The sequence below is a fragment of the Oryctolagus cuniculus genome, chromosome 19, assembly GCF_051225735.1.
Source record: "Oryctolagus cuniculus isolate XC-2025 breed Fujian yellow rabbit chromosome 19, ASM5122573v1, whole genome shotgun sequence".
NCBI lineage: Eukaryota > Metazoa > Chordata > Mammalia > Lagomorpha > Leporidae > Oryctolagus > Oryctolagus cuniculus.
The window spans coordinates 71,919,715-71,940,986 of record NC_142885.1 but is presented as its reverse complement, the minus strand read 5'-3'; the positions used below and the strand labels follow the sequence as shown (position 1 = coordinate 71,940,986).

Here is a 21,272-nt window from a genome sequence, read left to right as displayed (position 1 = left end):
AGAGAGAAAGAGAGAGAGGGACAGAGAAAGAGAGGGACAGAGAGAGAGAGGGACAGAGAAAGAGAGGGACAGAGAGAGAGGGACAGAGAGAGATCTTCCATCCAGGGTTCACTCCACAAACGGCTTCGAAGGCTGGGACTGGGCCAGGCTGGAGCCAGGAGCCTGATTCCATCCTGTGTGGCACAGAGGTGGCAGGCACCCAGGCTCTGGGGCCATCTTCTGCTGCTTTCCCAGGCACTGTAAGAGGGAGCTGGACTGTGTGGCAGGAAGGAACAGGGGAGCCCTGGCTCGGCTGGGCCGCAGTCCCTGTCTGAAATGCCCGTGTGCGCTCCCTGTGGACTGCACGCTGGGTTTTGCCTTGCAAAGACTGTGTAAAATGTGCTTTCCTGACTGCCGGGTGTGGGGCCCCCTCCCCCGGCTCTTCCTCAGATTCCCAAATACCAGGACCCACTTCTCGCACATCCCCCGCATACGGCCTCGGCGCAGGTGCACACTCATGGCGTCAAGCTGGCATGGCGGTGGACAACGCGGTCAAGAACATGGACAACTTGGATGGCACGCTGTCCACGCTGAGGCACACGCTCCCCTACATGCTTCGCGTGGACCCGGTCAACTTCAGGGTGAGCGCAGAGCGCAGACTCCCTCCTGTGGGCAGGGTTGGGGTCTGGGGCTGCCCACCCGCCCTGACTGTCCCCTGCCACGCAGCTGCTGCCCAACTGCCTGCTGGTCACCCTGGCCGGGTACCTGTCCAGGGACTTCACCGCCGAGTCGCACCTCACCTGGGACAAGTTCCTGCGCCACGTGTTCATCATCCTGACCGAGAAGTACCCCTGAGAGCACTCAGCACCCCTGGACAGCCGGACACCCCTCCCGTGTCCCTGACCCGCCCGGGCACCCTCTCCACTCCCCAATAAACTCATGCAGAAGGATGAGCTGTGTCCCGCGTTCCTTGTGCCAGGGGAAAGGGGCAGAAGCTGTGCCCAGCGGGCCGGGTCGGTGTCCACAGTGCGGGCCGACTCCCGCGACCCTAGCGGCTGCACTGGGGATCCGGCTGCTCCCTCCATCCCGGGGAGCATCCCCAGGTCCCTCGGAGAGTTCGAGCGGCACAGGCGCTCTGAGTCCCGCAGGCTGAAGGCTGGGCACTCCTTTGGCACAGGCCGGACGTTGATCTCATAAGGTCATGCAGGGCGGTGGCGCTGGCGCCGGCCAGGTACAATAAGCGCACCCGCCACATCCGGGTCCCGCTCCAGATCTCTGGCCAGGATCGCACATCCGGGAGGTGCTGGGGCACAGTGGGTCCTGCGGGGTTACAGACCCTCAGCGAGGCCAGAGCAGGAACTCAGTTCAGGAGCAGGGAAGAGCTGTCACTAGCCGTCAAGTCAGCTAAGGCCTTCGTGGCTGCAGAGCTGTGGGCCGGCAGATGGAGGAGCTCTCTCTTCTGTCTCTGCCTCTCTCTTGGAAGTCTTTCACTAAATGAATAAAATAATTTCAGCAAAACACTTGTACAAATATTCACCAGAAACAATAGAGCAGAGCAAATGAGCACACCCAAGGAGGCGTCCATGCTAGCAGAGGCACAGGGTGAGCCACAGGGACACACGACGGCATGCCCGACAGGACAGCCCGGAGGGACACGGTGGCACATTGCAGGCCGTGGCCCGTCCCTTCATGCCAACAGGGTGGGAACAGGGCAGCTTCCTAGGATGTCAGAGACACACGTGTCTACCCTGCTGGGAACCCTGCACAGAAGGAAGCCTGTGTTCCCACGGAGCCCACCCCGTGAATGTTCACAGCGGCTGTCTGGGCCATAGCAACCCAAATGTCCTCAAGGCGTGCACGGACCACGTCCGGCCTTGCCCCAGAGAGGAGTCGAGTGCTGCCGCCCAGCCCCGCCCGGATGAAGGGGAAGGAGGCATCTGCACAGACTGCACGGACGACTCCATGGAAACGATGTTCCTTTTGGGATTTACTTATTGGAAAAGCTGAGTTGTAGAGAGACAGAGACATGGAGAGAGAAAGAGAGAGAGGGAGAGAGAGAGAGGGAGAGATAGAGAGGGACAGAGAGAGAGGGACAGAGAGAGAGAGGGACAGAGAGAGATCTTCCATCCACTATTCATTTCACAAACGGCTTCAAAGGCTGGGACTGGGCCAGGCTGGAGCCAGGAGCCTGGACACCATCCTGTGTGGCACGGAGGTGGCAGGCACCCAGGCTCTGGGGCCATCTTCTGCTGCTTTCCCAGGCACATTAGGAGCGGGCTGGACTGGAAGAAGAGCAGCCCACCCTCCAACCGCTGCCCACATGGAATGCCTGTGTCACACACAGTGGCTTAACCCACTGTGCACGGTGCTGGCCCATATAGGACATTCTTGCAAAACACAAACTTGTAGTGGTTTCCAGAGGTTGGGAGGGGAGGAGGGCAGCCAGAGCGTGGCTGAGGAGTGTGCGGGTGATGGAGCTGGCTGTGTGTGGCAGCTGCTGGTTACAGCCCAGACAAGCCTAAAGCGACGGAGGTGACTATCTTGTGCTGGGATTTTTCTTCTATCTCGTCGTGTGGGGAGGCTATCGGCCTCACTGCTGGGAGAGCCGGGTCAGGGCCCACCTCCACTCCTGCTGGTGTGGCCCCGGGAGGCAGCACTGACAGCTGCACTACCTGGATTCTGCCACTCCCGCGGGAGACCTGGATGCACTTCCTGGCTCCTGGCCTCAGCCCTGGCCCAGCTCCTGCCGTCCAGGCCCTCGTCTGCCTGGCAAGTACACAAAGGATCTCGAAGACATAGAAGGCAGGTGCCCGTGCTGCAGCAGCCCCGCCCAGGGCAACACTGGGGTCCCCAGCAGCAGCACGTGACCTCAGGTGGCTGATCTCCCATCAGCCTGCCGGCTCCTCCCAAGCTCAGGGCACAGAGGGCTCCGCTCAGCGCCCCAGGGAGAGCCGTGTTCCTGGAGGGAACTCAGGGTCACAGACACCCGTGGGTCGGCCTGACCAGTGCCTGGGTGGGGTGGCCCGAGGGCGGGCAGCGGCCCCTGCTGCTCTGGTTGTCCCCATTTTGTGACTCTGGGAGGATGAGGACAGTGCAGCACAGCCATGCCGGGATGACCCCTGGGACGGCAGGGCCCCTATCTCCCCTGGACCCAGTGGAGAGACTGCGGCCAACGCCCCTGGAAGGCCCAGCAAGAGTGGTAGCCCCTCACCCGCCTCCCCCACCAGGCCCTGACCGCCTCTGTCATGGTGCCCAATAACAGACCCCACCCCCACAGCCCCTTCTGCTCCTCCCCTCTTCCCAGAAGCAGCCAGGGCCTGGCTGGACTCTGCTCCCCGTATATAAGGGAGCCTGCGGGCTGAGCACCACCACACCCAGTGCTCAGCACCTCCAGCCCCTGTGCAGCAGCCCAGCCCCGGCCTCACCATGTCTCTGACCAAGAGCGAGAGGACCATCATCATGTCCCTCTGGGACAAGGTCTCCTCCCAGTCTGAGGCCTTCGGCGCAGAGGCCCTGGATAGGTAGGTGCCCCATGGGTCACAGCCTGAGTGTCCAGACCAGGGACGGGGAGAGGTCAGGAGGAGGGACGGTGACGCAGTGGCCAGTCTTCCTGCTCACGGCCTCCACCAGCAGCTGGGGACTGAGTGGCAGGAACAGGGGAGCAGGGGCTGGGCTGGTCCGCACTCCCTGTCTGAAATGCCCGTGTGCGCTCCCTGTGGACTGCACGCTGGGTTTTGCCTTGCAAACACTGCGTGAAAGTGGGCTTCTCCTGACTGCTGGGTGTGGGGCACCCGCCCCCAGGCTCTTCGTAAGCTATCCGAAGTCCAAGCCCAGCTTCCCCCACTTTGAACTGCAAGAGGGCTCCGCGCAACTGCGGGCTTATGGAGCCGAAGTGGCGGCCGCGCTGGACGACGCAGTCAAGAACATGGACAACTTGGATAGCGCGCTGTTCTCTCTAAGCGACCTGCTGGCCTATAAGCTGCGCATTGACCCGGTCAACTTCAGGGTGAGCGCAGAGCACGGGCGACTGGGTGGGACGGGGCCTTGTGGGCAGGGCTGGGCGCGAGGTCCAGGCCGGGATCGGGGTTGGATTCGGGTAGGCTCTTGGTGTCTACCTCTCCGCCTGCTGCTGACCGCCCCCTGGCGCACAGCCCCTGTCCCACTGCCTGCAGGTCACCCTGGCCAGGAACCTGCCCAGAGACTTCACCGCCGAGGCCCAAGCTGCCTGGGACAAGTTCCTGGGCCGAATGTCTGACGTCAAGACCGCTAAGTAGTCCTGAGCGTGGCTCCGCACCCCTGGACAGCCGGACACCCCTCCCATGTCCCTGACCCGCCCGGGCACCCTCTCCACTCCCCAATAAACTCATGCGGAAGGATGAGCTGTGTCCCGCGTTCCTTGTGCCAGGGGAAAGGGGCAGAAGCTGTGCCCAGCGGGCCGGGTCGGTGTCCACAGTGCGGCTGCACTGGGGATCCAGCCGCTCCCTCCATCCCGGGGAGCATCCCCAGGTCTCTCGGAGAGTTCGAGCGGCACAGGCGCTCTGAGTCCCGCAGGCTGAAGGCTGGGCACTCCTTTGGCACAGGCCGGTCGTTGATCTGATAAGGTCATGCAGGGCGGTGGCGCCGGCGCCGGCCAGGTACAATAAGTGCACCCGCCACATCCGGGTCCCGCTCCAGATCTCTGGCCAGGATCACACATCCGGGAGGTGCTGGGGCGCCAGTGGGTCCTGCGGGGTTACAGACCCTCAGCGAGGCCAGAGCAGGAACTCAGTTCAGGAGCAGGGAAGAGCTGTCACGGAGCCTCACGGCTGCCTGCAGGTGCTCCTCCCAGGAGCTACAACGGGAGCAGGGGCCTGGCTTCATTCACCCCGAGGCACTCCCTGTGGTCCGTGTCGTTCCTGGGTCTTTTACTTTAAACATGCTAATATACCTCGTGATGTGACAGAGTTTAGACATTACGGGTTTTTTAAAGGAGATTTATTTATTTGAAAGGCAGAGTTACAGAGAAAGAGGCAGAGACAGAGAACAAGAGATCTTCCATCTGCTGGATGGCTCCTCAAATGGCCACAGTGGCCAGGGCTGGGCCAGACCACAGTCAGGCGCCAGGAGCTTCTTCCAGACCTCCCCGTGGGTGCAGGGGCCCAAGCACCCAGGCGTCTCCCACTGCAGTCCCAGGAGCATCAGCAGGGCGCTGGGTCAGAAGTGGAGCCCCCGGGGCCTGAACTGCTGCCCACACGGGACTTGGGCTCCACAGGCAGCATCTTTCCCCGCTACGCCACTACTCCACCCTTAGCCTGAGTCCTAACCGCCTAGCCACACACGGGCCTGAAGGGATGTTGAGGGCAAGCTGAAGGCGGTGCCATGCAGCCTCGTGCCCCCCCTCGGCCCTGTCCAGGGGCCCCTCCCCCAATCCGAGTCTCCCCGGGCCCCAGTAAGGAGCTAGGGTACTGGGGCTCCCAGTCTTGGAAACAACTAACACAGTGAGGAGATCCTGGAAGACAGCTCCTGGCTGAGGATCCCAGACTGTGCCGGGGCCGCCAGGCAGATGGCACCCAGCCCTGAAGAGGGGTCCTGAGCTGGGGTCTTGAGCCTGTTGTGCAGAGCTGCCCCTCCCCCACATACTGAGATCCTGTTCCCAGAACTGTGAGGGAGGGGCTTAGAGAACTGACCCCACGTTACCTGCAGATATGGGTAAGCTGGACCGGGGAGTTCCCCTGCCTTCTGCCCCCTGCACCCCCCATCCCCGCAGCCCACCCCTGGTCTTTGAATAAAGTCTGAGTGAGTGGCCGACAGTGTCCGTGGAGTCTGTGACCTGAGGTGCAGGGCCGGCCTGGGGACACGTCCGTGCACGTGCCGAGGCCCCTGTGCAGCTGCAGGGGACAGGAGTGGGCAACCGGCTGGTTCCTTCCTTCCTGCTTGCAAGTCCACGAGGGGCTGCTGAAAGAATCCCCCCCCCCGACACATGCACACACTCGTGCCACTCGGCTGCCTCCAGCCTGGGTCCCCGGCTCCCCCAGGATCTCGGGGGGGCACTGGCTCTCCCTCAGCCTCCCAAACGTACCCACCCACCCACCCACCCACCCACCCACGGTGCAGACAAAACCGGAGGTCGAGTGCAGGCTGCAGATCCCAGCAGCACCCGGGGACGCTCACTCCTAAGACCCTTAGGTCGCGCTTGGGGCCAGTGAGGCCCGGTGCCCACGCGGCCACCCTGGGGCTGGCACCCCTGCACTGAGGCAGCGGGGGCCCGGGGTGGACAGTGCCCGCGGCAGGCTTCCTTCCTGAAGAGGGAGGTTTGCCGTGCCATCCAGCCCCTGGCTAACACCAGTGTCCTCTCACGCCCAGTCTGGGGCTCCTCCTTGGAGGACACCGTGGCAGCCCCTTGGGCACCTCGGGGGCAGTGGGAGCCGTGGGAAGGGGTGTCTTTGCTCCTTGAGAGGAAGGGAGACAGGTGAGGGCGGGTCGCGACAGGTGCACCTGAGCAGGTGAGTGGGCAGACTGTGGTGCCGCCGTAGCCAGGAATGGTGGGGCACCGCCGTAGCCGGGAATGGTGGGGCACCGCCGTAGCCGGGAATGGTGGGGCACGGCTGAACCTGCAACACTGCCTGCTGAGGAGCAGCCGGGTGCAGGAGCCCACCCACTGGGGTAGAGACCCCGCTTCTCCAACCAGACGCCCAGCTCCGTGCAGCTCAGGTTGGGGAGCAGTGGTCATCGATGACCAGGCTGGAGACTCGGCTTCTTAGCCGCTGGCTTGCTTCCTCTGCTCCCGCCTGGGTTTTGTGGTCAGTCAGCAGAAGGGCGGGGGGGGGGGGCTCCAGTGCCCAGGTCTGTGGGAGGGGTGGAGGCACTGTGAGGGGACCACTTGGGGGTGCGGCTGGCAGGGCGTGACCCCATGTGCTCTGTGGGTCTCCTGGAGTTCCATTCAGGGACGTGGCCCCCACAAGTGCCAGGGCTCAGCAGTGGGAGACACACTGCCCGGAGGCGGCACACCCACATTAGGTGGACCACAGACGCCAGTCCTCTGCTGGCCCCGGCTGTGTCCGGCTTCCCCTGACCCCCGCGTGCCCTCTCGGGTCCAGGGCCACCTCTGCAGCAAGCAGAGGCGCTCACTTGCCTGGAATCACGGCAGGCCAGTCCTGCTTGGTTTAACCCAGAGTGGACACTGATAAGTGTCATAAGTAGAAAGTATAGCTAATTGGCGTCATGGGTATACAGCTGCTATTTAGTAGGTTAGGAATTTGTGTGTGTGGCTGTCTCTGTAATTACAATTACAACCTCAGTGCCTTAAGTCATCAACACTCAGCTTATAATGTCTGTGTGCATCTTGTTTCATAATTGGATAATGAATCTATATTCAAATTAATGTAACATTGATTTCTGTCCAAGAAAAATAAATGCAAGCATTTAAAAAATCTATGACTTTTTTTAAAAGTCCACATGTTGAATAATCCCATTTATTAAACACACACACACACACACAACAAGCAAATCCGTGGAAACAGAGAGGAGGTTGGTGGGCTGGAGGAGGGGCTGGAGGCACTGCCCCGGCAGTTTGGGAGTAGAGGTGGGGAGGGTCGCACGCGCTGGCTTGACAGCTCAGTGTGGGAGCTGCAAGGCTCGGCTAGGCACTCAGCAGGTGCAGGTGTTGGCCGCCCGCAACGGAACTCCTGCTGCGAGCCACCCCGACCGACCGCGCGGCGGCCCAGCCCGGGAGTCGCTGTCACCATCTCGCGCAGCGCCCGCGCTCTGCCGGGGTTCCGCGTCCTGTCCAGGTCTCCCTCTGCGCGTGTGCATAACATGTGTCTCCGCTGAATGTTTCAAATGTGTGTTTTGCTGAAAGGCCTGGGGTTCAGAGCGAGCCCGAAAGTGGCGGACCGAGACTGCGTGCGTGCGCGGGCCTCCGGGTGCGCGCGGCGGCGCCGCGGGGCGGGACGGGCCTGCGCCACGCCCCCAGAGGCCCGCGGGGACCCGGCCCGCCGCGCCCGCCGCGCCCGCCGCTGCCCGCCGCTGCCCGCCGCTGCCCGCCGCTGCCCGCCGCTGCGGGATGGCGCTGTCGGCGGCGGAGCGGGCGCTGCTGCGCGCCCTGTGGAAGAAGCTGGGGAGCAACGTGGGCGTCTACGCGACCGAGGCCCTGGAGAGGTGCGCACCGGGAGGGCGCCCCCGGCCCGCCGCGCCCCGCGCCCGCGGGGCCCCCACACGCACCACATCCCCCTCCTCCCGCAGAACCTTGGAGGCCTTCCCGCGCACCAAGATCTACTTCTCCCACATGGACCTGAGCCCGGGCTCCGCCCAGGTCAGAGCCCACGGCCGCAAGGTGGCCGACGCGCTGACCCTCGCCGCAGACCACCTGGACGACCTGCCCGGCGCCCTGTCCGCTCTGAGCGACCTGCACGTGCGCACGCTGCGCGTGGACCCCCACCACTTCGGGGTGAGCGCCGGGACTTCGCCGGGGAGGGGGCTCCCCTAGGCGGGGTGGGGGAGGAGAATCGATGGACCGCGAGCGGGAACGACCCCTCCCTGCAGCTGCTGGGCCACTGTCTGCTGGTGACCCTCGCCCGGCACTACCCTGGAGACTTCGGCCCCGCCATGCACGCCTCGGTGGACAAATTCCTGCACCACGTGATCTCGGCGCTGACCTCCAAGTACCGCTGAATGGAGGGTGGGAGGTCGTGGGACGCCCCGCCCCCCGCGACGCCGTCGTGTTGGAGTAAAGCCCCGGGGCAGCAGCCTGAACCGAGTGCTCCCTGGGGATGTGTGTGTGGGGATGGCCTCGGGTCCGCAAACCAAGGGGCTGGCGGGTTTGGGGCACCAGGTCCCAAATTCGAATTCCTTGGCCTTGGCCAGGAGGGTGGCAGGCAGGAGGTGGTCGGGGGGCTGTTGACGCCCAGTCCAGGCCCTTCGCAGTACTGCTCGCTTAGTCCTCCTGGACTCCGCTCAAACCCAGCTGCACAGGCCTGGTGCCAGGCCGAGGCCCTTCTGTCTCCCGGGGCGGAGTCCGGCCTAGGCCCTGGCAGCCGCACAGCGGACAATCGGGGAAGGGAGCCCCCTGCTGCCCAGCGCAGGAACCGGGCCCTGGACGTCGGAGGTCCGTGGCGAGACAGGACCCCTGGACCAGCCTTGCAGCCCACGGGGCTGGCGGGACCCCACCCCTCCCTGGAAAGCCAGAGCTGCCCTCGCCCAGGATTTTGCCTCAGATGTGCAGTCACGGCCACTGCAGAAACTCCACCTTCTGACCTACTTCTTCGAGGTCCACGTGACACTCGGCAAACTCACTCCTGCACGGCAGTACCGCTCGGCAGAAGCAGCCACATGGAGACACACAGCATTCTTTTGAGAGGGTTGATTTGAGAGGCAGAGTGACGAGGGGTGGGGTGGGGGAAGGTCTTCCACCGCTGGTTCACTCCCCAGACCTGCGATGTCCGAGGCCAGGAACCTGGAGCTCCATCCGGGTCTCCGACCGCATCTGCCCTCCCCGGCACCTGGATCAGAAGTGCACAGGAGCTGGGACTTGAGCCAGGCACTGCTACGTGGGACAAGGATGTCTGTAAACTGTGGTTTCTGGGGCGCCTGCGAGGTGTTCCCAGGAGAGAAGCGAGCTCAGGGGAAGATCCGCCGGCGTGGGTGTCGGGCCTAGCAGCCGAGATGCCCAGGCTGTGCCAGGACTTGATGCCTGGCTCCTGCGGACTCTGGGGGGTGACAGTCACTTCAAGCACCTGGGCCCCTGCCACCCATGTGGGAGCCCTGCATTTCCAGTCTGGGCTCCTGGCGTTGGCTTGGCCCGGCCACCGCCACTGCGGGCACCGGCAGTGAGCCAGATGGAAGGTCGTCCCTTTCACATAAATATTTGTGTAGTTTGGTGCGGTTTAGTGTATTTGCAGTGCTGGGTGCCCTGGCTCACCACGTTCTGGAACTTTTCTTCTTTAAAGATTTGTCCATTAGTAAGCAGCTGGGACTGGGCCAGGCTGAAGCCAGGAGCCTCCGGCATTCGTGGCAGGGGCCCAGCTGCTGCCTCCCCAGGGGCGTTAGTGGGACGCTGGGTTGGGAACGGAGCAGCTGGGCCTCAAACCAACACTGACACGAGCTTAACCCGCGGAGCCCCATCGGGGCACCGAGACCGCAACTTCTAGAGGACCACAATGCTGACGACGGTGCTTTGTCTGCCAAGACGCCCATGCAGTGTGGGGCAGGTGTTTAGCTCAGCTGTTAGGGAGCTCCTCGCTCCGGCTTCTCGCGCATGTAGTGCCGGCTCAAGTCGTTGGGTTCCTGCCCCGCACATGGGAGACCCGCACTCAACTCCTGTCTCCCAGAGAGAAGTTAACTACTGGAGGAGGGCTCTCCATTTACCTCCGAAACAATAAATTTAAAAACTATTTTTAAAGATTTATTTGAAAGGCAGAGTTTCAGGGAGAGACAGAGACTGAGTGAGATCTTCCATCTGATGTTTCACTCCACTAACGGCAGCGATAGCAGGAGCAGGGTGGATCCCCAGCTGGGAGCCAGGAGCCGGGAACTTCCTCCAGACCTCCCCGTGGGTGCAGGGGCCCAAGCACCCAGGCGTCTCCCACTGCAGTCCCAGGAGCATCAGCAGGGCGCTGGGTCAGAAGTGGAGCCCCCGGGGCCTGAACTGCTGCCCACACGGGACTTGGGCTCCACAGGCAGCATCTTTCCCCGCTACGCCACTACTCCACCCTTAGCCTGAGTCCTAACCGCCTAGCCACACACGGGCCTGAAGGCATGTTGAGGGCAAGCTGAAGGCGGTGCCATGCAGCCTCGTGCTCCCCCTCCCAGCCCTGTCCAGGGGCCCCTCCCCCAATCCGAGTCTCCCCAGGCCCCAGTAAGGAGCTAGGGTACTGGGGCTCCCAGTCTTGGAAACAACTAACACAGTGAGGAGATCCTGGAAGACAGCTCCTGGCTGAGGATCCCAGACTGTGCCGGGGCCGCCAGGCAGATGGCACCCAGCCCTGAAGAGGGGTCCTGTGGCTGGGGTCTTGAGCCTGTTGTGCAGAGCTGCCCCTCCCCCACATACTGAGATCCTGTTCCCAGAGCTGTGAGGGAGGGGCTTAGAGAACTGACCCCACGTTACCTGCAGATATGGGTAAGCTGGGGTCGGGGAGTTCCCCTGCCCCCTGTCCCCTCCCGCATCCCCACTCTGCACCCCACCCCTGGTCTTTGAATAAAGCTTGAATGTCAGTGGAGTCTCTGTGTCCCTGAGGTGGGGGAGATGGGCTGGAAGACTCCACGGGCACACACTGACCCCCTCTGCAGCAGCTGTGGGGCAGGGTGGGCAGGGGAGGAGGCCCCAGATTCCTCAGGGGGAAAGGTGTCCTGGGGCCAGCACCCTCCTTTGAAATATGGCCAACTACATCACACCCACCAAACAGAAGCAGGCTGTCCTACACAGAGGCAGCCACCAGAAATCCTCTCTCACTGACACCCATCCCCTGGAACCAGGGCCCCGGGTTGGAGAGTTCGTGTCGGGGGCTCCCCTCCCCTCCTCTGTTGCACAGCCCCAGAGCCAGGCCCTGGGCAGGCCCCTGGTGCCCTGCTTCCTGAGTCCTGCAGGCTGGCCAGGAGCTCACTGTGTGCCTAGGCCTCTGGCATCTCCCTCGTCCACGGCTGGCACCCCTGGAACTGGCCCCTGTCCTAGTGCAGACAGCCCAGACTCCGGCAGCTCTGGCACACCCTCCTGGCTGAATGCCCTGGGAGCGCCATCGGGCGTCCAGCCTGGCCCAACCCAGCACAAGCCTGGGCACCAGCCCTCGTAGCACTCTGGGCAGTGTCAGGCCCTGGCACCGCTTTCTCTGCCATGGCCCCGGCTGAGCCGTTGGCAGCTCCCTCCCCACCACCAACTCCCCCTGCACAGCCCCATCCATCTTCACTCAATATAGAAAAACACTGAAGAAATAACCAGGGGTGGGTGTTGGCACAGTGAGAAGTCACACCCACATCCCTGAGTGCCTGGGTCTGGGTCCTGGCTCCATGTGCGTCAGATCCATTTCTTGCACATGCACCCTGGGAAGGAGGGAGGTGATGACTCAAGGACTTGGGTTCCTGACAGGCTTGGAGACACTGGCTCCCGGCTTAGGCCAGCACAGCTGGAGCTGTTGCAGCTCTTTGGGAAGTGAACCAGTGGGTGGGAGTGCTACCTCCCTTACTCTCTTCTCTCTGCCTTTCAAATACAGAAACATCTTGAGAAGAGAGAGACAGAGACAGGATCAGGCGTTGTGTGGCCCCTGATGAAGCGCCCTTGGGAGGCCTGCATGTCGTACCAGAGTGCCCGTTGAAGCCCTGCTGCTTCCCTCCCTCAGCTCCCTGGGATGCAGTGGGTGACGACCCCTGCACTTAGGGCCCTGCCACCCAGGTGCGACCCGGATGGAGTTCCTCCTGGTTTGCCCAGCTCAGCCCAGTGAAAGCATATGGGGAGTGAAGTAGCAGATGGGAGACCAATCCGAGGACTTCCCTATCTTTGTGTCTCTCTGCCTTTCAAATCAGTACATAAATAAATAAGTCATTCAAAACAAAATTAGGCCGGATCCGCAGCTCAGTAGGCTAATCCTCGGCCTGCGGCGCCGGCACCCCGGGTTCTAGTCCCGGCTGGGGCACCGGATTCTGTCCGGTTGCTCCTCTTCCAGTCCAGCTCTCTGCCCTGGCCCGGGAGTGCAGTGGAGGATGGCCCAGGTCCTTGGGCCCTGCACCCGCATGGGAGACCAGGAGGAAGCACCTGGCTCCGGGCTTCGGATCAGCATGGTGTACCGGCCGCAGCAGCCATTGGAGGGTGAACCAATGGAAAAGGAATGAGCACAGCATGGGGTTGCTGTCATGGCGCAGGGCCCTGTGGCTTAGCCGTCTGCACCTGGCATCAAACTGGAGTCCCTGGCACTCCACCTCTGACCCAGCTCCATGCTACCAGCCTGGGAAAAGCAGGGGACGGTGGCCCCAAGTGTTTGGGCCCTTGAACCCACCTGGGAGACCTGGGTGGAGCCCCTGCTCCTGGTTTCAGCCAGGGTCAGCTAAGGCCTTTGTGGCAGCAGAGCTGTGGGCCGGCAGATGGAGGATCGCTCTCTTTCCCTGTCTCTCCCGCTCTCTTGGAAGTCTTTCAATAAATCAATAAAAGAGAAGGAAGCCTGTGTTCCCACGGAGCCCACCCCGTGAATGTTCACAGCGGCTGTCTGGGCCTTAACCCAAATGTCCTCAAGGCGTGCACGGACCACGTCCGGCCTTGCCCCAGAGAGGAGTCGAGTGCTGCCGCCCAGCCCCGCCCGGATGAAGGGGAAGGAGGCATCTGCACAGACTGCACCGACGACTCCATGGACACGACGTTCCTTTTGGGATTTACTTATTGGAAAAGCTGAGTTGTAGAGACAGAGACATGGAGAGAGAAAGAGAGAGAGGGACAGAGAAAGAGAGGGACAGAGAGAGAGAGGGACAGAGAAAGAGAGGGACAGAGAGAGAGGGACAGAGAGAGATCTTCCATCCAGGGTTCACTCCACAAACGGCTTCGAAGGCTGGGACTGGGCCAGGCTGGAGCCAGGAGCCTGATTCCATCCTGTGTGGCACGGAGGTGGCAGGCACCCAGGCTCTGGGGCCATCTTCTGCTGCTTTCCCAGGCACTGTAAGAGGGAGCTGGACTGTGTGGCAGGAAGGAACAGGGGAGCCCTGGCTCGGCTGGGCCGCAGTCCCTGTCTGAAATGCCCGTGTGCGCTCCCTGTGGACTGCACGCTGGGTTTTGCCTTGCAAAGACTGTGTAAAATGTGCTTTCCTGACTGCCGGGTGTGGGGCCCCCTCCCCCGGCTCTTCCTCAGATTCCCAAATACCAGGACCCACTTCTCGCACATCCCCCGCATACGGCCTCGGCGCAGGTGCACACTCATGGCGTCAAGCTGGCATGGCGGTGGACAACGCGGTCAAGAACATGGACAACTTGGATGGCACGCTGTCCACGCTGAGGCACACGCTCCCCTACATGCTTCGCGTGGACCCGGTCAACTTCAGGGTGAGCGCAGAGCGCAGACTCCCTCCTGTGGGCAGGGTTGGGGTCTGGGGCTGCCCACCCGCCCTGACTGTCCCCTGCCACGCAGCTGCTGCCCAACTGCCTGCTGGTCACCCTGGCCGGGTACCTGTCCAGGGACTTCACCGCCGAGTCGCACCTCACCTGGGACAAGTTCCTGCGCCACGTGTTCATCATCCTGACCGAGAAGTACCCCTGAGAGCACTCAGCACCCCTGGACAGCCGGACACCCCTCCCGTGTCCCTGACCCGCCCGGGCACCCTCTCCACTCCCCAATAAACTCATGCAGAAGGATGAGCTGTGTCCCGCGTTCCTTGTGCCAGGGGAAAGGGGCAGAAGCTGTGCCCAGCGGGCCGGGTCGGTGTCCACAGTGCGGGCCGACTCCCGCGACCCTAGCGGCTGCACTGGGGATCCGGCTGCTCCCTCCATCCCGGGGAGCATCCCCAGGTCCCTCGGAGAGTTCGAGCGGCACAGGCGCTCTGAGTCCCGCAGGCTGAAGGCTGGGCACTCCTTTGGCACAGGCCGGACGTTGATCTCATAAGGTCATGCAGGGCGGTGGCGCTGGCGCCGGCCAGGTACAATAAGCGCACCCGCCACATCCGGGTCCCGCTCCAGATCTCTGGCCAGGATCGCACATCCGGGAGGTGCTGGGGCACAGTGGGTCCTGCGGGGTTACAGACCCTCAGCGAGGCCAGAGCAGGAACTCAGTTCAGGAGCAGGGAAGAGCTGTCACTAGCCGTCAAGTCAGCTAAGGCCTTCGTGGCTGCAGAGCTGTGGGCCGGCAGATGGAGGAGCTCTCTCTTCTGTCTCTGCCTCTCTCTTGGAAGTCTTTCACTAAATGAATAAAATAATTTCAGCAAAACACTTGTACAAATATTCACCAGAAACAATAGAGCAGAGCAAATGAGCACACCCAAGGAGGCGTCCATGCTAGCAGAGGCACAGGGTGAGCCACAGGGACACACGACGGCATGCCCGACAGGACAGCCCGGAGGGACACGGTGGCACATTGCAGGCCGTGGCCCGTCCCTTCATGCCAACAGGGTGGGAACAGGGCAGCTTCCTAGGATGTCAGAGACACACGTGTCTACCCTGCTGGGAACCCTGCACAGAAGGAAGCCTGTGTTCCCACGGAGCCCACCCCGTGAATGTTCACAGCGGCTGTCTGGGCCATAGCAACCCAAATGTCCTCAAGGCGTGCACGGACCACGTCCGGCCTTGCCCCAGAGAGGAGTCGAGTGCTGCCGCCCAGCCCCGCCCGGATGAAGGGGAAGGAGGCATCTGCACAGACTGCACGGACGACTCCATGGAAACGATGTTCCTTTTGGGATTTACTTATTGGAAAAGCTGAGTTGTAGAGAGACAGAGACATGGAGAGAGAAAGAGAGAGAGGGAGAGAGAGAGAGGGAGAGATAGAGAGGGACAGAGAGAGAGGGACAGAGAGAGAGAGGGACAGAGAGAGATCTTCCATCCAGTGTTCACTCCACAAACGGCTTCAAAGGCTGGGACTGGGCCAGGCTGGAGCCAGGAGCCTGGACACCATCCTGTGTGGCACGGAGGTGGCAGGCACCCAGGCTCTGGGGCCATCTTCTGCTGCTTTCCCAGGCACATTAGGAGCGGGCTGGACTGGAAGAAGAGCAGCCCACCCTCCAACCGCTGCCCACATGGAATGCCTGTGTCACACACAGTGGCTTAACCCACTGTGCACGGTGCTGGCCCATATAGGACATTCTTGCAAAACACAAACTTGTAGTGGTTTCCAGAGGTTGGGAGGGGAGGAGGGCAGCCAGAGCGTGGCTGAGGAGTGTGCGGGTGATGGAGCTGGCTGTGTGTGGCAGCTGCTGGTTACAGCCCAGACAAGCCTAAAGCGACGGAGGTGACTATCTTGTGCTGGGATTTTTCTTCTATCTCGTCGTGTGGGGAGGCTATCGGCCTCACTGCTGGGAGAGCCGGGTCAGGGCCCACCTCCACTCCTGCTGGTGTGGCCCCGGGAGGCAGCACTGACAGCTGCACTACCTGGATTCTGCCACTCCCGCGGGAGACCTGGATGCACTTCCTGGCTCCTGGCCTCAGCCCTGGCCCAGCTCCTGCCGTCCAGGCCCTCGTCTGCCTGGCAAGTACACAAAGGATCTCGAAGACATAGAAGGCAGGTGCCCGTGCTGCAGCAGCCCCGCCCAGGGCAACACTGGGGTCCCCAGCAGCAGCACGTGACCTCAGGTGGCTGATCTCCCATCAGCCTGCCGGCTCCTCCCAAGCTCAGGGCACAGAGGGCTCCGCTCAGCGCCCCAGGGAGAGCCGTGTTCCTGGAGGGAACTCAGGGTCACAGACACCCGTGGGTCGGCCTGACCAGTGCCTGGGTGGGGTGGCCCGAGGGCGGGCAGCGGCCCCTGCTGCTCTGGTTGTCCCCATTTTGTGACTCTGGGAGGATGAGGACAGTGCAGCACAGCCATGCCGGGATGACCCCTGGGACGGCAGGGCCCCTATCTCCCCTGGACCCAGTGGAGAGACTGCGGCCAACGCCCCTGGAAGGCCCAGCAAGAGTGGTAGCCCCTCACCCGCCTCCCCCACCAGGCCCTGACCGCCTCTGTCATGGTGCCCAATAACAGACCCCACCCCCACAGCCCCTTCTGCTCCTCCCCTCTTCCCAGAAGCAGCCAGGGCCTGGCTGGACTCTGCTCCCCGTATATAAGGGAGCCTGCGGGCTGAGCACCACCACACCCAGTGCTCAGCACCTCCAGCCCCTGTGCAGCAGCCCAGCCCCGGCCTCACCATGTCTCTGACCAAGAGCGAGAGGACCATCATCATGTCCCTCTGGGACAAGGTCTCCTCCCAGTCTGAGGCCTTCGGCGCAGAGGCCCTGGATAGGTAGGTGCCCCATGGGTCACAGCCTGAGTGTCCAGACCAGGGACGGGGAGAGGTCAGGAGGAGGGACGGTGACGCAGTGGCCAGTCTTCCTGCTCACGGCCTCCACCAGCAGCTGGGGACTGAGTGGCAGGAACAGGGGAGCAGGGGCTGGGCTGGTCCGCACTCCCTGTCTGAAATGCCCGTGTGCGCTCCCTGTGGACTGCACGCTGGGTTTTGCCTTGCAAACACTGCGTGAAAGTGGGCTTCTCCTGACTGCTGGGTGTGGGGCACCCGCCCCCAGGCTCTTCGTAAGCTATCCGAAGTCCAAGCCCAGCTTCCCCCACTTTGAACTGCAAGAGGGCTCCGCGCAACTGCGGGCTTATGGAGCCGAAGTGGCGGCCGCGCTGGACGACGCAGTCAAGAACATGGACAACTTGGATAGCGCGCTGTTCTCTCTAAGCGACCTGCTGGCCTATAAGCTGCGCATTGACCCGGTCAACTTCAGGGTGAGCGCAGAGCACGGGCGACTGGGTGGGACGGGGCCTTGTGGGCAGGGCTGGGCGCGAGGTCCAGGCCGGGATCGGGGTTGGATTCGGGTAGGCTCTTGGTGTCTACCTCTCCGCCTGCTGCTGACCGCCCCCTGGCGCACAGCCCCTGTCCCACTGCCTGCAGGTCACCCTGGCCAGGAACCTGCCCAGAGACTTCACCGCCGAGGCCCAAGCTGCCTGGGACAAGTTCCTGGGCCGAATGTCTGACGTCAAGACCGCTAAGTAGTCCTGAGCGTGGCTCCGCACCCCTGGACAGCCGGACACCCCTCCCATGTCCCTGACCCGCCCGGGCACCCTCTCCACTCCCCAATAAACTCATGCGGAAGGATGAGCTGTGTCCCGCGTTCCTTGTGCCAGGGGAAAGGGGCAGAAGCTGTGCCCAGCGGGCCGGGTCGGTGTCCACAGTGCGGCTGCACTGGGGATCCAGCCGCTCCCTCCATCCCGGGGAGCATCCCCAGGTCTCTCGGAGAGTTCGAGCGGCACAGGCGCTCTGAGTCCCGCAGGCTGAAGGCTGGGCACTCCTTTGGCACAGGCCGGTCGTTGATCTGATAAGGTCATGCAGGGCGGTGGCGCCGGCGCCGGCCAGGTACAATAAGTGCACCCGCCACATCCGGGTCCCGCTCCAGATCTCTGGCCAGGATCACACATCCGGGAGGTGCTGGGGCGCCAGTGGGTCCTGCGGGGTTACAGACCCTCAGCGAGGCCAGAGCAGGAACTCAGTTCAGGAGCAGGGAAGAGCTGTCACGGAGCCTCACGGCTGCCTGCAGGTGCTCCTCCCAGGAGCTACAACGGGAGCAGGGGCCTGGCTTCATTCACCCCGAGGCACTCCCTGTGGTCCGTGTCGTTCCTGGGTCTTTTACTTTAAACATGCTAATATACCTCGTGATGTGACAGAGTTTAGACATTACGGGTTTTTTAAAGGAGATTTATTTATTTGAAAGGCAGAGTTACAGAGAAAGAGGCAGAGACAGAGAACAAGAGATCTTCCATCTGCTGGATGGCTCCTCAAATGGCCACAGTGGCCAGGGCTGGGCCAGACCACAGTCAGGCGCCAGGAGCTTCTTCCAGACCTCCCCGTGGGTGCAGGGGCCCAAGCACCCAGGCGTCTCCCACTGCAGTCCCAGGAGCATCAGCAGGGCGCTGGGTCAGAAGTGGAGCCCCCGGGGCCTGAACTGCTGCCCACACGGGACTTGGGCTCCACAGGCAGCATCTTTCCCCGCTACGCCACTACTCCACCCTTAGCCTGAGTCCTAACCGCCTAGCCACACACGGGCCTGAAGGGATGTTGAGGGCAAGCTGAAGGCGGTGCCATGCAGCCTCGTGCCCCCCCTCGGCCCTGTCCAGGGGCCCCTCCCCCAATCCGAGTCTCCCCGGGCCCCAGTAAGGAGCTAGGGTACTGGGGCTCCCAGTCTTGGAAACAACTAACACAGTGAGGAGATCCTGGAAGACAGCTCCTGGCTGAGGATCCCAGACTGTGCCGGGGCCGCCAGGCAGATGGCACCCAGCCCTGAAGAGGGGTCCTGAGCTGGGGTCTTGAGCCTGTTGTGCAGAGCTGCCCCTCCCCCACATACTGAGATCCTGTTCCCAGAGCTGTGAGGGAGGGGCTTAGAGAACTGACCCCACGTTACCTGCAGATATGGGTAAGCTGGACCGGGGAGTTCCCCTGCCTTCTGCCCCCTGCACCCCCCATCCCCGCAGCCCACCCCTGGTCTTTGAATAAAGTCTGAGTGAGTGGCCGACAGTGTCCGTGGAGTCTGTGACCTGAGGTGCAGGGCCGGCCTGGGGACACGTCCGTGCACGTGCCGAGGCCCCTGTGCAGCTGCAGGGGACAGGAGTGGGCAACCGGCTGGTTCCTTCCTTCCTGCTTGCAAGTCCACGAGGGGCTGCTGAAAGAATCCCCCCCCCCGACACATGCACACACTCGTGCCACTCGGCTGCCTCCAGCCTGGGTCCCCGGCTCCCCCAGGATCTCGGGGGGGCACTGGCTCTCCCTCAGCCTCCCAAACGTACCCACCCACCCACCCACCCACCCACCCACGGTGCAGACAAAACCGGAGGTCGAGTGCAGGCTGCAGATCCCAGCAGCACCCGGGGACGCTCACTCCTAAGACCCTTAGGTCGCGCTTGGGGCCAGTGAGGCCCGGTGCCCACGCGGCCACCCTGGGGCTGGCACCCCTGCACTGAGGCAGCGGGGGCCCGGGGTGGACAGTGCCCGCGGCAGGCTTCCTTCCTGAAGAGGGAGGTTTGCCGTGCCATCCAGCCCCTGGCTAACACCAGTGTCCTCTCACGCCCAGTCTGGGGCTCCTCCTTGGAGGACACCGTGGCAGCCCCTTGGGCACCTCGGGGGCAGTGGGAGCCGTGGGAAGGGGTGTCTTTGCTCCTTGAGAGGAAGGGAGACAGGTGAGGGCGGGTCGCGACAGGTGCACCTGAGCAGGTGAGTGGGCAGACTGTGGTGCCGCCGTAGCCAGGAATGGTGGGGCACCGCCGTAGCCGGGAATGGTGGGGCACCGCCGTAGCCGGGAATGGTGGGGCACGGCTGAACCTGCAACACTGCCTGCTGAGGAGCAGCCGGGTGCAGGAGCCCACCCACTGGGGTAGAGACCCCGCTTCTCCAACCAGACGCCCAGCTCCGTGCAGCTCAGGTTGGGGAGCAGTGGTCATCGATGACCAGGCTGGAGACTCGGCTTCTTAGCCGCTGGCTTGCTTCCTCTGCTCCCGCCTGGGTTTTGTGGTCAGTCAGCAGAAGGGCGGGGGGGGGGGCTCCAGTGCCCAGGTCTGTGGGAGGGGTGGAGGCACTGTGAGGGGACCACTTGGGGGTGCGGCTGGCAGGGCGTGACCCCATGTGCTCTGTGGGTCTCCTGGAGTTCCATTCAGGGACGTGGCCCCCACAAGTGCCAGGGCTCAGCAGTGGGAGACACACTGCCCGGAGGCGGCACACCCACATTAGGTGGACCACAGACGCCAGTCCTCTGCTGGCCCCGGCTGTGTCCGGCTTCCCCTGACCCCCGCGTGCCCTCTCGGGTCCAGGGCCACCTCTGCAGCAAGCAGAGGCGCTCACTTGCCTGGAATCACGGCAGGCCAGTCCTGCTTGGTTTAACCCAGAGTGGACACTGATAAGTGTCATAAGTAGAAAGTATAGCTAATTGGCGTCATGGGTATACAGCTGCTATTTAGTAGGTTAGGAATTTGTGTGTGTGGCTGTCTCTGTAATTACAATTACAACCTCAGTGCCTTAAGTCATCAACACTCAGCTTATAATGTCTGTGTGCATCTTGTTTCATAATTGGATAATGAATCTATATTCAAATTAATGTAACGTTGATTTCTGTCCAAGAAAAATAAATGCAAGCATTTAAAAAATCTATGACTTTTTTTAAAAGTCCACATGTTGAATAATCCCATTTATTAAACACACACACACACACACAACAAGCAAATCCGTGGAAACAGAGAGGAGGTTGGTGGGCTGGAGGAGGGGCTGGAGGCACTGCCCCGGCAGTTTGGGAGTAGAGGTGGGGAGGGTCGCACGCGCTGGCTTGACAGCTCAGTGTGGGAGCTGCAAGGCTCGGCTAGGCACTCAGCAGGTGCAGGTGTTGGCCGCCCGCAACGGAACTCCTGCTGCGAGCCACCCCGACCGACCGCGCGGCGGCCCAGCCCGGGAGTCGCTGTCACCATCTCGCGCAGCGCCCGCGCTCTGCCGGGGTTCCGCGTCCTGTCCAGGTCTCCCTCTGCGCGTGTGCATAACATGTGTCTCCGCTGAATGTTTCAAATGTGTGTTTTGCTGAAAGGCCTGGGGTTCAGAGCGAGCCCGAAAGTGGCGGACCGAGACTGCGTGCGTGCGCGGGCCTCCGGGTGCGCGCGGCGGCGCCGCGGGGCGGGACGGGCCTGCGCCACGC

At 62.6% G+C, this 21,272-nt stretch overlaps 5 protein-coding genes across 5 annotated transcripts; all 5 read left to right on the top strand.

The window, feature by feature from the left end:
- The first annotated feature begins 291 nt into the window (after positions 1 to 291).
- LOC138846967 (hemoglobin subunit zeta-like) lies at positions 292 to 926 on the top strand. Its single transcript, XM_070064325.2, has 2 exons — positions 292 to 620; positions 706 to 926. The coding sequence occupies exons 1-2, from the start codon at positions 513 to 515 to the stop codon at positions 832 to 834; spliced, it is 237 nt and encodes a 78-aa protein (XP_069920426.2). The 5' UTR covers positions 292 to 512; the 3' UTR covers positions 835 to 926.
- A 2,405-nt stretch (positions 927 to 3,331) lies between these two features.
- On the top strand, positions 3,332 to 4,347 carry LOC100358143 (hemoglobin subunit zeta). Its single transcript, XM_070063788.2, has 3 exons — positions 3,332 to 3,500; positions 3,781 to 3,985; positions 4,131 to 4,347. The coding sequence occupies exons 1-3, from the start codon at positions 3,406 to 3,408 to the stop codon at positions 4,251 to 4,253; spliced, it is 423 nt and encodes a 140-aa protein (XP_069919889.2). The 5' UTR covers positions 3,332 to 3,405; the 3' UTR covers positions 4,254 to 4,347.
- A 3,609-nt stretch (positions 4,348 to 7,956) lies between these two features.
- Positions 7,957 to 8,709, top strand: LOC149120673 (hemoglobin subunit theta-1-like). The gene is made up of 3 exons (XM_089321651.1): positions 7,957 to 8,115; positions 8,200 to 8,404; positions 8,500 to 8,709. Exons 1-3 carry the CDS (start codon positions 8,021 to 8,023, stop codon positions 8,626 to 8,628), a joined length of 429 nt encoding a protein of 142 aa, XP_089177777.1. The 5' UTR covers positions 7,957 to 8,020; the 3' UTR covers positions 8,629 to 8,709.
- Positions 8,710 to 13,528: 4,819 nt separating this feature from the next.
- On the top strand, positions 13,529 to 14,278 carry LOC149120672 (hemoglobin subunit zeta-like). The gene is made up of 2 exons (XM_089321652.1): positions 13,529 to 13,969; positions 14,055 to 14,278. The coding sequence occupies exons 1-2, from the start codon at positions 13,862 to 13,864 to the stop codon at positions 14,181 to 14,183; spliced, it is 237 nt and encodes a 78-aa protein (XP_089177778.1). The 5' UTR covers positions 13,529 to 13,861; the 3' UTR covers positions 14,184 to 14,278.
- Positions 14,279 to 16,680: 2,402 nt separating this feature from the next.
- Positions 16,681 to 17,696, top strand: LOC149120671 (hemoglobin subunit zeta-like). Its single transcript, XM_089322007.1, has 3 exons — positions 16,681 to 16,849; positions 17,130 to 17,334; positions 17,480 to 17,696. The coding sequence occupies exons 1-3, from the start codon at positions 16,755 to 16,757 to the stop codon at positions 17,600 to 17,602; spliced, it is 423 nt and encodes a 140-aa protein (XP_089178133.1). The 5' UTR covers positions 16,681 to 16,754; the 3' UTR covers positions 17,603 to 17,696.
- Positions 17,697 to 21,272: the final 3,576 nt, after the last annotated feature.

Coding starts and splice junctions, on each gene's coding strand:
- LOC138846967 (XM_070064325.2), top strand. CDS start 513: ATGGCGGTGGACAACGCGGTCAAGAACATGGACAACTTGGATGGCACG. Junction 621..705: donor TGGACCCGGTCAACTTCAGG/GTGAGCGCAGAG, acceptor CCTGCCACGCAG/CTGCTGCCCAACTGCCTGCT.
- LOC100358143 (XM_070063788.2), top strand. CDS start 3,406: ATGTCTCTGACCAAGAGCGAGAGGACCATCATCATGTCCCTCTGGGAC. Junction 3,501..3,780: donor GGCGCAGAGGCCCTGGATAG/GTAGGTGCCCCA, acceptor ACCCGCCCCCAG/GCTCTTCGTAAGCTATCCGA. Junction 3,986..4,130: donor TTGACCCGGTCAACTTCAGG/GTGAGCGCAGAG, acceptor CCTGGCGCACAG/CCCCTGTCCCACTGCCTGCA.
- LOC149120673 (XM_089321651.1), top strand. CDS start 8,021: ATGGCGCTGTCGGCGGCGGAGCGGGCGCTGCTGCGCGCCCTGTGGAAG. Junction 8,116..8,199: donor GCGACCGAGGCCCTGGAGAG/GTGCGCACCGGG, acceptor CTCCTCCCGCAG/AACCTTGGAGGCCTTCCCGC. Junction 8,405..8,499: donor TGGACCCCCACCACTTCGGG/GTGAGCGCCGGG, acceptor CCCTCCCTGCAG/CTGCTGGGCCACTGTCTGCT.
- LOC149120672 (XM_089321652.1), top strand. CDS start 13,862: ATGGCGGTGGACAACGCGGTCAAGAACATGGACAACTTGGATGGCACG. Junction 13,970..14,054: donor TGGACCCGGTCAACTTCAGG/GTGAGCGCAGAG, acceptor CCTGCCACGCAG/CTGCTGCCCAACTGCCTGCT.
- LOC149120671 (XM_089322007.1), top strand. CDS start 16,755: ATGTCTCTGACCAAGAGCGAGAGGACCATCATCATGTCCCTCTGGGAC. Junction 16,850..17,129: donor GGCGCAGAGGCCCTGGATAG/GTAGGTGCCCCA, acceptor ACCCGCCCCCAG/GCTCTTCGTAAGCTATCCGA. Junction 17,335..17,479: donor TTGACCCGGTCAACTTCAGG/GTGAGCGCAGAG, acceptor CCTGGCGCACAG/CCCCTGTCCCACTGCCTGCA.